Consider the following 14,397-nt stretch of genomic DNA (forward strand, 5'->3'; position numbering starts at 1 on the left):
TTTTTGTTGGATCAAGGCCTTTAATTGTATTTGGGTTGACTCTAGATCCTTAATTGTATTTTGGTTGACTCTAGACCTTTATAATTGTATTCGGGTTGACTCTACGCTCTTAATTGAATTTTAGATGCCTCTTAAATACTTATGTAATATTTATATATATTATTTCAGATTTATACAACCACAATTTATAAAAGAATAGATAGCGAAGGGTATTATAGATAATCAACGCATAAGAATCAGTTTTGCAGCCAAACAATTTTACAAACTGATTCTGATTCTCGAGCAGGATCAGAAGAATCAGCTCACATGGACAATCAGGAGCAGATCAGGAAGCGGAGCTCTACCAAACTCCCTCTAAGTCGCCGCACCCCGTCGCGAATCCCGCACCCGCACCCGCACCCGATCCCCAAATCCCCCCGGCGGCGATGGCGGCCAGCCTGTGGCGCGCCGTGATGGACAGCGTCAGCGGGTCCTCCTCCTCCCCCTCGGCGCCCGACGCCGCGTCCGGCGGCGTCGAGTTCTGGCACGGGGCCGAGCGCGCGGGGTGGCTGAACAAGCAGGGCGAGTACATCAAGACGTGGCGGCGGCGGTGGTTCGTGCTCAAGCAGGGGCGGCTCTTCTGGTTCAAGGACCCCGCCGTGACGCGGGCCTCTGTGCCCCGCGGCGTCATCCCAGTCGCCTCATGCCTCACCGTCAAGGGCGCCGAGGACGTGCTCAACCGCCAGTTCGCCTTCGAGCTCTCTACCCCCGCCGAGACCATGTACTTCATCGCCGACTCCGAGAAGGAGAAGGAGGAGTGGATCAACTCCATCGGCCGCTCCATCGTCCAGCACTCCCGCTCCATCGCCGACGCCGAGGTCGTCGACTACGACAGCCGCCCCCAGGCCACGGCGCAGCCCAAGGATAGCGAGGAGAATCAGCCAGCAGCGTAACATCGCGGTGATCCCTGTGAATCTCTCGATATGGCTCTCAATTGTAATATATGTACTTCCAAGTGATTGTGGGCTTTGTTCCTTCACCCTTAATTATATATGTATATTAACCATCAATGACTTGGTGTGGCAATAAATGGTATTTCGTGCATTATTTTTTATATTCTAATATACTATACTAAGAATTGATCTTAATACACCATGATTTCCCAGCTGCTTGATGTTTGGTTTGTTGTTTTTGCAGTTGTGCGTTTGAATTTGTTGGCTCAAATTTTGGAATTCGCAACAGATCTTAACTATCAATTATTTTTTTCCTTTTGTTGAGTTTGTCTCTTTCGATTGAAATAAATTTGTACCTAGTCTCCCTAACTGTCTCTACATTTTTGGGTACATGGCATATCAAGATTGTTGTTTGCCCAATGAAGTAGCTTCTAGCTCCTGTCTAGTGTTCTTATGAAGTTTCTGTCCTAGGAGTAGAAACACTGATGCATATGCAGTACGTTTATTAGCAATGAAGTCAAAGAACCATATATCTAGATTCTAGAAGTCTTGTGCTATGATCTGAAGCAGAAGTTGTGTGCGGTGAATTAGAGTATGGAGTACTACAATACAAGTACCAACATGCGCTGTGTTAATGTGTGCTCATGGAGATTCTGCCTTATTAGAAACTACAGTAAGAGGATGGATATCCTCCATCCTTAGTAAATTATGCTTAAATGCCAACTGGTGCTAATATCCCAGTGATTACTGTGACTCTCACTGTATGGATCTATGGTGTAGTATATGTGGTACTTGTAATCATGACTTGTGACCATGTACTTTTGTTTCCTATCTTGTATATTGATGACTGCTGCCTGGTTAAGTTTGGTATTCTTATGTGTGCCTATTAGCTTGTTCTTTTATAGTAATATGTATTGGCCTTGCAATCGCATACTTTTCTAACTGGTTGAAGTTAGTTGGTTAATGTGGTGATTTTCTGCAGTTACACTGTTTGATGTTATTGGCTTGGACTTCAGAAGATAACAAAAACAAAATTTAACCATGAAATTATGTAATTGTTCCCACTAACATAGCTCCCTTGTAATGTTCTTAAAAGTCTACCAAACCTGTTAGGCTGTTTAACATTTATGACAAATTGAGAATAGCTGCAGACCTGCAGTGGAGGAGGAACACTGATGTGTGTGTGGAACAATACAGTCTGTTTGTTAGTGACCAAGTAAAACAACCATCTATAAATGCCTATGTTGTGACCTGAACATACTAGGCTGTATTGTGCTCGGGTGTCAGGTTATCTCCTCATAGCAAACTCTGTCCAGGTTCAATCAGGTCATTTGAATGTGTAAACTGGAATACCAGCATTGCATCGTGGCACCATGTATACAGTTCAGAGCTGTAGCCCATGCCGATCCATTTACTTCGGAATATGTTCTTTCTCATGATGGGCTGATGGCACCTGAATCTGAAATCTCAAGTAGTTGAGACTTTGGACGGATAATACAGGTGGCGTTAGGTCAGCTCAACTGCTTTTATATAGTTTTAGTATAATACGGAGTATGTTCAGATTCCTAACATTTTAATGGCGTTTGCTGCGTCAAGGTAATTTTTCCTTTTATGTTTTCATGAAGCAGGAATCTTCACTCTTACGCTGATCCACGTTCAAGAGAAAGAAAATCCCTTGCCGGACGTTGTTCGTTATGCAATGGAACCTCTTTGTCGACAGTCTTTACGTCTGTTCCCTGCGCATTCACATGGTTCATTCTGTGTGATCTGCAAAATATAAGGAAGCACTGTGGTGCCCACGAGTTGAACAATGAAATACACCATTAAAGCTCAGTAATAAGAAATTCATTAATCTGACCTAAAGCTTGAACTTTGGAAGAACGGTTTCTGACGTAGACGAACGGTAAAACAACACGTGTACGGTGCAAGATTCACTCCGCGCGTCCTTGATGTGTTTTACCTGTTCATGCCGCTTCCATGCTTACGTAGCAATGTCCCCCGGTTGGCCTTTTGTTCTCCACAATGGTGATTGCTTAAAAGCACCAACATCATCATGCCATTCAAGCCCTCGTTGAGGTCGAACACGCTCGGGCTTCGTGTTTTGCCGTGCGTTCTTCTTCAGGTCTTGTTATACGTGGACGTCACTATAATCGTACCTTCTTCCTGGCAGACATTCTGTATGGGCTGTTGTAAACCTCGCCAATTTCCTCATCATCGTTGCGGCCTTTAGGGTTCGGGATTGCCAGGGGCGAGTCTCCTCCAGTGAGTCACCAGGCACAGAGAGAGGGTCTTGGAGCGGTGAGTAGCCGACTGTAGAGGACGACCGGTGGGAGGAAGAGGTTAGCGCGGCGGCGTCAGATCCGACGACAGGGTGTCATCAGAGAAAAGAAGAGGCCAATGTGGGAGCAAGCATGGGAGAAAAGACCGAGCTCATTGGGTTAGGAGTAAGTGTGGTAATGGATGGTGATCCTAGTGTCTGCTTTACAATCTAGCTTAACCTTTTTTAAGCCAAAAATTCTAGATTAAAATTTTAAGTACTTTTATCACTTCTAATTAAGAGGCGAGCTCATCGGGCCAGAGTGGCGCGAACAATGACAGCGACGGTGAGTCGTTGACGGGAGGTGAGAGATGAAGCCATGAAAGGGCAAGCTCTTCGTGGGCCGAGTTCCTTCCCCTATAGCACATGGTAGCATACTAGCATATGCTAGGGATGCGTTTGGTTCATTGCTGAGGTGAGCTTGGCTCGCAGCAAGCCAGACTTAGTTGGAATAGACTCAAGACATGCAACATGTTGATGTTTGGTTGACTGAACGGACACGTACAAGATGAACATAACAGCTGTTTGGTTGGCCATAATAGTATATTTTATATTTTTTATTAATTTGAATTAAAAGATAAATACTAAGATCATATCTATTTCATTTGAATCCACAATATATTTCTTATTATTATCTTATTAAGCCTTAATCTATTTTAGAATCATTAATATTCCTTAAAGTATGCTAGTTATTAGCTAATACCATCATTAAAGTATGCTAGTTATTAGCTAATACTTACTAATGGATTGCATCCCGTGAGCCTGGCTCCGGAGAAACGATTGTCGCTGGCCGCTTTTGCATGCCGCCGGCCAGGCTCACGCCTCCAGCTCTCCACCCAGCCAACCAAACGCTCAGCTATTGCATCCCTGGAGCCTGGACACGACGGCATATGCAGGAAAGCAAACGCGCCCTAGGAAACACGCCAGGCCTACCGTGCGAAAAACGCCAAAACCCACGAGGACGCAGCTGACCGAGCGAGTCCACAGTCTCCAGTGAGCTCGCGGGATCCGTGGCGCGGGGGGCGACGTGACGGCAGGAGCGGAGCGGAGCTCTCTCCCGGGTCACGCAAACCGAAACGCCCTCCTGCTCACGCGCGAGATCCAACGGCACACGACTGACGAAGGACGAGGCATCGGCCGGGAGCCCACACCTGACGCCCCGCTCTTGTCCAGCTGTCCCCTCCTCCCTCGTCGGCTCGTCGCCATCTCCTCCCCTCCCCTCCCGCAAAGCCAAACCCTCCCACGGGGTCCCCGTGCCGCCGCGCCCCACCGCTGAACGCCACCCGAAACCCCCACGGGACCGAGCGACCGGCGAGCACGGCATCGCGGGGCGGGCGGGCGCGGCCACGAGGCGAGGAGATATAGTCCTGCCCCTGCCCCTGCGAGCGCGCCTGGCACACCCAGTGCGCGCAGGGTTTTAGCCGGAGGGGGCGGAACGGGATCGCCGGCCATGGAGTCAGCGACGGCGGCCGTCCGCGGTGCTGCCGCATCTCTCGCGCGGGCCCGGGTCTCGTTCGTCTGCGGGGGCCGCGCGCGGGGACCGCGGCGCGTGGTGGGGGCTGGCCTCGCGGCGCGCGGCCGCCGGCGGGGTGCGCTCGTCGCCGTGGCCTCGCTCCATGAGCCGCTCCCGTCGCGCGCGCAGGAGGGTCACGTACCGGCGGCGCCGCAGGTGAGTCCCGCGTCACCGCGTGCCAGAACGGAATCGAGCGTGCTTGTTCTTCTCGTGGCACTGTGACACGCTGATGTGTTGGGGAGTTTCTGGTGCAGGCTGATGAGGAGGAGATCCATGGGAATGGCTCTGCTGCGGCTGAAACCTCGTCTCCACCAGTTGGTAAGTCCGCGATGGCCTAAATGGCTTAATCTGTTTTGATCGCCACGGATCCTTCGTTTTTACTGTACTTAATTAATGTTCCTTTCCCCCCAGTTTCTGGTAAGACAGTGCGTGTCAGATTCGTGCTGGAGGAGCAGTGCGCGCTGGACCAGAGCGTCTTCCTCGTCGGCGACGACCCGGCGCTCGGCCTCTGGGATCCGGCGAACGCGATTCCTCTGGAGTGGGCGGAAAGCCACGGCTGGATCTTAGAGAAAGTGAGCCTCGGTTTGTGCCCATTATTTGGTCGTTTGCTTTCTTCTGAAGTGATAACGTCACCTTTTTGTTTGTCCTGTTTTGATCAGGATTTGCCTGCCAACAAGCTGGTTGAGTTCAAGTTCTTGCTGCGAGATTCCTCGGGAAAGTTGCACTGGCAGAATGGGCCTAATAGGATCTTTCAGACAGGTGAAACCGTGAACACTTTGGTCGTCTATGAAGATTGGGGTGATGTGAAGAATCAGAAAATAGCAGAAGAGGAGGGAGTAGCATCTGTTGGGATAGAGGAAGCGGTTGTTACAGATGACAGTGAAAGCAGAAATGAATCTGTTCAAGCGGTTGTTTTAGAAGATGAGCTCCAAATGGATGATGATCAGGAAGTGAACGGAGTCAAAGAAGACGAATCCTTTGTTGCTGATGAGGAGGACGAGAAGTTAGCCGTTCCCACAAATGAATCTGTTCAAATGGATCCGCTGAAGACAAAGGAAGCTAACACAGAAGAGATACCTGTTTAATGAAATTCATCAGCGCCTTCTTTACATGTCCTATAGGAAACACATTTTGTTTACTAATTGAACCACCAGGAGCTTTTATATACCTGTTTGTCTGCTCTGCTGTCTATAAGTCGTTCAGTCTATGTTCTATACATTCTATCTGAAATGTGTAGTTGTAGCTTTCGGAGAGAGAGGTGATGTAGTTTGCAAGTGACCGAGCTGATTATAGATGAGAAGAATTATAACTCTACTAGTTGAAGTTACCGAGCACCGGTAGAGTTTTCGACTTCCTATATCAGCGAAGATAAGTTGTTGGAACCACCCTAAAAACTTAGAATATGAACTGAATTTATCTATCTTTAGGTACTGGATTACTCATTCATGTAGGAGGAAGGGGTGTGAAGTGCACAATTCAGGGGTTTCCTGAAATAAAAATAAATGCCCTCCAGAATTTAGCAAGTGTGAGCTGCATATTGTTGTTATCTGTCATCCATTCTGAGGCTGTTTGTCATTTGCTATGTTCCTATCGTTACCATACACATATAATGATTCCTTGTTTTTCTTGGTCAGCCAATGATGCAGAAAGAACCGGAAATTATAGACGAACTTCATGAGATGGTAGACATGGAGAACGGCAGTGCTTTGTGTGCTGATGAGAACTCTGCTGAAAAGACTGGAGAAGATAATATCTTGTCTGAGGATGGTGTTCCAGCTGAGGATGGATTGACCAGTACTTATGAACATGATTTGCTTTGGGGTTGGAGGGCCCTGCAGGAGCTGATGATGAGCCTGGGCATCAAAATGGATACTACATGAAAGAAGCATAATCCACTGCTACATATCTATGGGCGTCTGTTGCAGTTTGGATGCAACGTTGCTGCTTTTTAAAGATCCTCTGTTTTCACCTCACACCCCCCCCCCCCCCCCCCCCCCCCCGACAAAGACGCTGGCGACTGCCTTTTCTGGACTGTAACGGAAAAGCGGAGGACTCTAGCGGCTGCCAGTCAGTATTGTGTGTATATTCCCTTTTCCAGAAACCCTGTTGATTAGCAGATGTTAAAACCGGCTACCAATAACCGACCATCAGTTTTTACTGTCATTGGTGGTTGAAACTTATCCTATTTCATCTCTCTTGAAGATGTTGTGGTCTGCAGATTCTATCTGCGCGTTGTATATACCTGTGGTGAGAGGTATGTCTATGAGAAAAGTGTGTGCCATTTCTCCTTTGATGAATGCAGTACCATCACTAGTGGATATTGGCAGTTTGTCACAGCTCTAAACGTACTTTTGATCTTTCACCAGTGTACTTATCGAACCCATGACCATGATAACGCAGTAGCACGTATTGCACCGTCACTGTCAGTGGTAGCATGCTTTACCAATCGCGGAGCCGGGACAGAGACCGGGACTGGCTTGGGCCTCGAAAGAATTGGTTGGAGCATAAGGCTAAGTTGGGTGATTTTTTAGGTGAAGCTTGGATTGGGCCAGATTAGCTTTGGCTTGGACCGAGCTTCCCAGCTTCTGCACTTTTCTTTTCTTTTCTTTTCTTTTGGGATGAATGCTTCCAAGCTTCCATCCTTCTACATGTTTGGAAGCTCCTACTCCTTTTTCTTTTCTTTTTGGGTGAATGCTCCCAAGCTTGCACCTGAAGATTCTTGCTTTCCCGGACGGTGTTGCCGTGTTGGCCACTAAAAACTTTAACGCGTTATTCTCAAATAGAAAAGACAAGGGAAAGAAGGGAGAAATTTTGGGGTTTCTTCTGCTCAACACTGAAAGTGCGCAAATCGTGCAAGACTACCACTACCAATTTCTCTTTGCTTCTAGCTAAAATAGTTAAAGCATAGCAGTCTGACAGTAGCTCTCCGAATCCTTAAAAAACAACCATTATTTAGGTTTAGACTGCTTTAGCAATCTCCCACTAGGCTTCCCGATCCTACTCACACACAACCCCTTCCTGCTGTTAGAGTCCACTTGTCATTGGAGTGAGATTGAAAAGTGCTGCAATTCAGGTTAGGGCTTCGTATTTCGGGGTTTGGGGGGATGGGGGAGGGGAACCTAATGTTGCGGGGTCTAGAAGAACGCCGGGAGGCCGCTGGACCGACGGCGGTGGTGGGTCGTGGGTGGCGATTAGCGATGTAAATTGGTAACCCATAGATGCACCTCCAATTCTTTTTAGTTCAAATATTTGTACTACTTCTTCAAAATAAGATCACCAATTTGCATCTAAAAAGGTTTAGAGGTGCATCTAAGGATCACCAATTTGCACCCCTAGCAGCGATGGTACGATACTATGTGCATGCATCTATGACTAATTATATTTCCACGCGGTGCTTATTACTAGCATAGGTTTTATGATTATTTTGCTGATCTTAAAATCTACTGTTCAACTTTCTTCATAGTTGTTTAGAAGTGTAAAAATGTGATGTATTATAACTGTGTAAATATGTGTTTATAACCTTGTATTTTCAAGAAAAGACGTACTTCTTAACAGTTAACACCGCGTACCATATAGTATAGAATAAAATAAAGCTGTTATGAAAAATCATTATTGCTACCACATGTAACGTTTTCCCTTAAAAAATACTATGATTAAAACTATTGGCTTTTACTGTGGTTACAAAATAAGGGTCAAAACTCAAGAACACAAAGACGATGCTGCCCTGTATGGCTGTATCGGATTACCAGAGAGCATCCTATTTTACAGGTAGCCCCATCCAGAGTTCCAGATCCAGGGACCCAGCAGCTGATTCGCCCGACCTCATCGCCGAGTCCCTCTAAACCCAAACCCGTCCTCCTTGCTCCGGCGCGACGACGAGTCACCCGGCCCGCGCGATGGCCGACGGCGCCAGCAGCAGCGGCGGTGCGCGGGACGGGGGCGAGTCGGTGGTGATTGACTACGGCCGGCGCCGCACGACCTGCGGCTACTGCCGATCCTCCGGGCCCACGAGCATCTCCCACGGTACCCGTTCCCGAAACCCCATCCGATGAAACTGATTCGCTCTGCTTCGACCTGGATCCGATCATGACGCCTGGTTGCTCGTGGAATCGCCCGTCTGTTCTAGTATCTCGTGGAATCGCCCGGTGATTCTAGTATCTGGAGTTGACGCTTCACGCGTAGGGCGTCTGACCCCAGATCACCACGATAATTTGTGAATTTCTGTGTATAGATGTTTCTGATAGGGGCACTGCAGAATCACGATGGCCTCGTAGTTGGATCATCGTTGTTTCAGCTTATGCTCGTAAGGAAATGGCTTGTGGTTGCCAATTGAGGGGCATAGTCTATGAATCTGTTGACGCATAGTCAAATGTATAATTGATCATTAATTTGTTAGCCTATGAGTGCTTCAACACCTCGTTGATACGCTAAGCCTGTATAATAGTAACAAGACAGCAACCATCTGGTTTTGACTCACTGAAATGAAATGGAAATAGGCCATTGTTAGCTCTTTACTAGAAGGATAGATATGAAACATGTTACATATGTTATCTGTGGTGTTATACAGTATAGATAACTTTATGTAATTATTCAATTTTGCAAAGCAAGAGGAAACTTTATGTAATTAATCGATTTTGCAAAGGGGATATAGCAGGCAGGATTGCTATGGCCTTTACATTCAATGCTTCATCATTGTCCTCCTTTTGTTACCTTTTTCCTTCTTGTTCTCCCTGTAATCTGTATGCTTGCCTATAGAAGGCTTTGTCTAATTATTTACTGTGCTACTTGCTGTCCTATTAATCTTGCAGGTATGTGGGCTAATAGTCTGAAAGCTGATGATTACCAAGGTACAAAAATTTCTCTTTCGTATGCTACTTGGAACCATATTCTTTTTTATCCCACTAAAAAGTGAGAGACTACGGGGGTGTTTGATTTGAGGAATGGGATGGTCCATCTTCTCACTCGCTTTTTTGTTTGGTTTGTGGAATGGAATGAGTTGATCTCTCACTGGATTGCTCACAAGCTAATAATTAGTATAAATATGAGGTATCATCCCACCAAAATTCATGGGATGGACTCATGATGCACCACCATCTAGGATGAGGTGATTCCTCAAACCAAACACACTAGACATGGATATGGATATTGGAGACTTGCTGCTTGTTCTTTTTGTACACATGGTCCAAGGCTATAAGGTCTGTATGACGATAAAAATTCCTAAATGCTTCACATACTCAAAACATGAGTTAGCAAACTAGTAAATGACCAAATAATACATGTGCAATTGCTAAAATCGATCAATTAATTAGCTGAAGTATGTTGAAATTAAATGGTGGTAATATTTATACAGTCGTGTCCTTGCATTATATGGAGTGAAATAGTGAGCTTGGCCAAAAACTTGTGAAACTAAGTAATAGTGAGATACCTGTCATTATAATGGTTTCCTGAAAGAAATCGTAATGTGGAGCACTCTACAAGCAATTTGTGGCTGTTGAGTACGCTACATAATTTAGTTAGTTATTATATGAAAACTGTACTAGTCCTGATAGTATTTTGCTGTTATGGTCCAGAAATACTGCAATCAAGTTTCAACTAACTGTTATATCCAAACATGGAGAAAGAAAGGTGCTTCACTGAGTGTTACAGTTTTGTTAGCCACTGGGATGTTCAGTTCCTGGGCTGGATTTGGAACCTTGAATAAGCTCACCAAAGAACACTCAACGAATTTCATTGTAACTTGATTATACAAATATTTATTTCAAGTTGGGGTGTTTAGGGCTTTCCAAAAAGCCAAGGAATAAATTCTCCTTCAATTGAAAAATGCATTTTTTTTCTTCTTTTGGTACACTTTGTCCAAGCTGCCAGGTATCATAGTTGAGTTTTGTATTGCTTCTAGTGTGCATGTGCACAGATGAAGTGCTGTTATTCCTTTGCTATTTGCTTGTTACATTGTGTCATACAGGATCCGAAAATGCAACAGCATTTTACACAATGTTCAACAAGTGGAAGGAATCTGCATTTTACCAGTAAATTGCACTGGTGCACGACATAATACTGCGTTCACTTTAGATTATCAGCTACCACGTTCACTTTAGATTATCAGCTACCAAATTATAACATGTAAAACAATAGCTTGATGGTGTGAATTTGGATTGATTATGCAACAATTTGGAACAGTGAAAAATTGCATCCCATGACTCCATGAGTTTATTTAGAACAGGAATGCATCTGCTGAAATATGGATTAAACTAGAGAATTTGTATAATGGAGAGTGAAAAGAGGTGGAATATGCTGACTTGTTAGTGAAGTAATACATTTTACTACTTCAAGTTCTTCCATACTATCCGATAAATAAATAATAAAAGCGCTTTTGATGGCATATCTGACTTATGACTGTAATTGCAATTTTCGCAGCTCTCCTTGACCGTGGGTGGAGGAGATCTGGTTGTTTTCTCTACAAACCTGAGATGGAACGGACATGCTGTCCCTCGTATACGATACGCTTGAAGGCAAATGATTTCATTTGTTCCAAAGAGCATGGTCGTGTGCTTAAAAAGATGCAAAGGTACTATAGTTTGTTTTGTCTATTCCTTGGTTTTTGCATAGACCCCACTATGCTCATAATATTATTTTCTAGTCACTTCGCTCCTAAAATTTTCCCGTGTTATGCCATCTCCCCATCCATGCACAGGTTCCTTGATGGTGAACTTGATCCACAGGTTGGAAGTCCACAATGTAAGGCAAGCCCTACAAAACGTTCACTCAGTGAACCTTTGAACTCACCTACCTCAAAAGTATCTAAGGTATCAGCAAATGAGTTTCAAGCAGCCACATGCCCAAATTTCTTGAAAGAAGATGAGTTCATCTGTTGTTTGTCAAACAAAATCAATGAGGCAATTGATACATACTTCCAAGGGGTAATATTAGATTCTACAGTTCAACTCCCCAAAGCTGTTGTGAAGACTGTTAAACCTCAGGTCAAGAAGAAAGTAGGAGAAGCAATGCAAGAAAATAAAGCAGGAGTGCAAGATTTGGTGTATACATGTAATATAAGTTTCCAGATAATGGCAGCAGTCAGACGTGCATTGCCTAAAGAAAAAAATGCTAATCAAACTGAAGTACTAGCAGATCTTTCTCCAAATTCTGTTGCAGAAAAGCTGGTCATGACAATGGAACGTCTTGGAGGACTAGCTGGTTTTGAAGTTAAAGCTTGCAATGGCCATCTTAATTTCTATTCGGCCGCCAATCTGGCAATGCAGAACCATACCAGTGTTGTTGTACCTGCTCAAGCTTCAGATAAAGCTAGTAGGTCAAAGCAAAGTGCTGTGAACAAAATTTCTGCAAAACATCCTCAAAAAAGGAAAAGCCTGGAGATTAGGATGAGCACATCTCATTTTGACCAAGAGGAGTTTGTTTTGTACCGAAAGTATCAGACAAAGGTGCATAAGGAGAAGACAGTTACGGAAAGCTCATACAGGAGATTTCTAGTAGATACACCAATCGTGTTTGTCCCCCCAAAGAGTGGTGATAATACAGTTCCACCATGTGGGTTTGGGTCTTTTCATCAGCAGTACAGGATTGATGGAAAACTTGTGGCTGTTGGTGTAGTTGATATCCTTCCTAAATGTTTGTCAAGCAAGTACTTGTTCTGGGATCCTGACTTTGCTTTCCTATCACTTGGAAAGTATACAGCTCTGAAGGAGATAGATTGGGTCAAGACAACACAGGAACACTGTCCCAGCCTTCAGTACTACTATCTTGGTTACTATATACATTCTTGCAACAAGATGAGATACAAAGCTGCATATCGACCATCAGAACTTCTGTGTCCAGTCCGTTACGAGTAATTCTTTTTTTTCACTGCCACTATAGATTTTGCAATGCATATCATTGATTGATGTGAATGTAACAGTAGTCAAACTTTACATATCGAACTTAGAGGAAGTGCACTAAGTTATGTGCTGCTATACTTGTGCCATATGGTTGAAAGATGGACAGGATTAGGGGTGTCTTCTTTTAAAAAGGTACTGTGCATCATTAGTAGTAATAATTTTCAGGAGAATGCTGTTATCACTGCCTATAGATCATTGGTTAGTGAAACATTGAAACCATACTTTAGCATTTCATCTGTTTAAAAGTTTGCCTATTTGTTAACTACTTTTATGTTTCCATTCCCATCTATTCAAGTTGCAGGATTTCACACATAACTTAATGCTTTTTAACCTTTAAATTTCATGCTTAAAATTTCGAGGACTTGTTGTCTGCTGATCTGCCATTCTTTAACATCTAATCCTCAACATTGCAGGTGGATTCGCTATGATTTAGCCAAGCCTCTACTGGATAAGAGTCAATATTCCATTCTGTCTGATTATGCTACAATGCAAGATGAAACCCCCCAGCCTCAGATTTGTGGCCCTTCAGATGACTCTTCAGCAAAAATTGACCACCATGAGTCTCCCAGCGACGAGGATGACGAAGATCTAAACGACTATGAATCAGAAATAATGGTTGATGAAGTGTTAGTTGATTCAGAAAAAGCCGATACAACCGAGTGTGGTTCCAGCATAAAGGACATTGAAAATATCACCCTAGACCTCAATGGCTCTAAAGTTAAATATAAGGTACATACACATAATCTGACCTCAAATATGAAAGATGAACATGGTCCTAGGCGCGCTGTGAACAGGAATGGGGGCATGTCGGCAGCAGACACTGATTTTGCATTTGTAGTCTTCATCAGGAAATTAGCCAGGTTTTTTCACCATTAATCATCCATTCTTCTGCAAGTATATTCTAAACTACATCTATAATAAGTAATGTCTTCTTCCATACCAAAATTTCCAATTTTCTGTTACACAGTGACTAACATCAATACTTATACTTCTGTTCTAAAACATAGGCCGTTTTTACTTTTCTAGATCTATGCATCTAGACATACGTTATATCTAGACGCATAGTAAATGCTAAGAAATTAAAAAGCTAAAATGACCTACATTTTGGAACTGATCGGAACTGATGGAGTACAATATGTGCCTAGGAGATTACAAGTGTTTGTTTTCTTTTCCACGAGATGGCTTTGCTCTAGTTTTGAAATTCCTGCCATCAGTTTTGTTAATTCTCTGCCTTCCAGGACCTTCAGCAAGTGTTTGGGCCAATCGAGAGGCGACACGTCAATGCGCTAGGAGGTCAACTGAGCAGATACGCCAAAGTTGTTGGGAAGGAGCTGTCTGATCGGATGGTATATTGCCTGTCTTGATACGCAGCCGTGCCCCAGAGCTCTGTTGTGCTATGCCTATGAAAAAGGTGCCCGTCTCGTTTATTCAGAAAAAAGGTCCAACTCGGTACGACTGTCGCATGTTTATGGCCGTCGATTTTTTTGGTTGTAAAAGACACGAAGAGCTCACGGTCTAATAGGATTGCACGACACATTGTCTGGTCGATTCTGTGTTCATTTGTGTACTGGCATTCTAGCCTTCTGTGCTGGATCAGCACGGTCTACGCTGAAGAGGAAATCGGCGATTCAATTCGATTCGGGACGATGGGCTGGAAAGTAGAAAGTGGCAAACGTAGTACAGGGCTTGTTTTTCTCTTATTGGAGTTACAGGGACTGTTGGGCTTCCGTCGAAGCTTCGTGA

At 44.4% G+C, this 14,397-nt stretch overlaps 3 protein-coding genes across 4 annotated transcripts; all 3 read left to right on the forward strand.

Moving 5' to 3' along the window:
* The first annotated feature begins 345 nt into the window (after positions 1-345).
* LOC112886254 (pleckstrin homology domain-containing protein 1-like) lies at positions 346-1,093 on the forward strand. The gene has a single exon (XM_025952084.1). It carries the CDS (start codon positions 426-428, stop codon positions 930-932), a length of 507 nt encoding a protein of 168 aa, XP_025807869.1. The 5' UTR covers positions 346-425; the 3' UTR covers positions 933-1,093.
* Positions 1,094-4,466: 3,373 nt separating this feature from the next.
* On the forward strand, positions 4,467-7,082 carry LOC112886300. Its single transcript, XM_025952163.1, has 5 exons — positions 4,467-4,918; positions 5,017-5,080; positions 5,174-5,334; positions 5,422-5,835; positions 6,397-7,082. The coding sequence occupies exons 1-5, from the start codon at positions 4,700-4,702 to the stop codon at positions 6,640-6,642; spliced, it is 1,104 nt and encodes a 367-aa protein (XP_025807948.1). The 5' UTR covers positions 4,467-4,699; the 3' UTR covers positions 6,643-7,082.
* Positions 7,083-8,539: 1,457 nt separating this feature from the next.
* LOC112885721 (arginyl-tRNA--protein transferase 2) lies at positions 8,540-14,289 on the forward strand. Of its 2 annotated transcripts, none has more exons than XM_025951341.1 (6): positions 8,540-8,785; positions 9,571-9,609; positions 11,177-11,327; positions 11,454-12,605; positions 13,068-13,514; positions 13,893-14,289. In XM_025951341.1, exons 1-6 carry the CDS (start codon positions 8,659-8,661, stop codon positions 13,942-13,944), a joined length of 1,968 nt encoding a protein of 655 aa, XP_025807126.1. In that variant the 5' UTR covers positions 8,540-8,658; the 3' UTR covers positions 13,945-14,289. The 2 variants fall into 2 exon arrangements, with proteins under 2 accessions (XP_025807126.1, XP_025807127.1); XM_025951342.1 differs by having other exon boundaries at positions 8,542-8,785; positions 13,068-13,383.
* The last annotated feature ends 108 nt before the right edge of the window (positions 14,290-14,397 follow it).

Source organism: Panicum hallii, chromosome 3 (assembly GCF_002211085.1).
Source record: "Panicum hallii strain FIL2 chromosome 3, PHallii_v3.1, whole genome shotgun sequence".
NCBI classification, from domain to species: domain Eukaryota; kingdom Viridiplantae; phylum Streptophyta; class Magnoliopsida; order Poales; family Poaceae; genus Panicum; species Panicum hallii.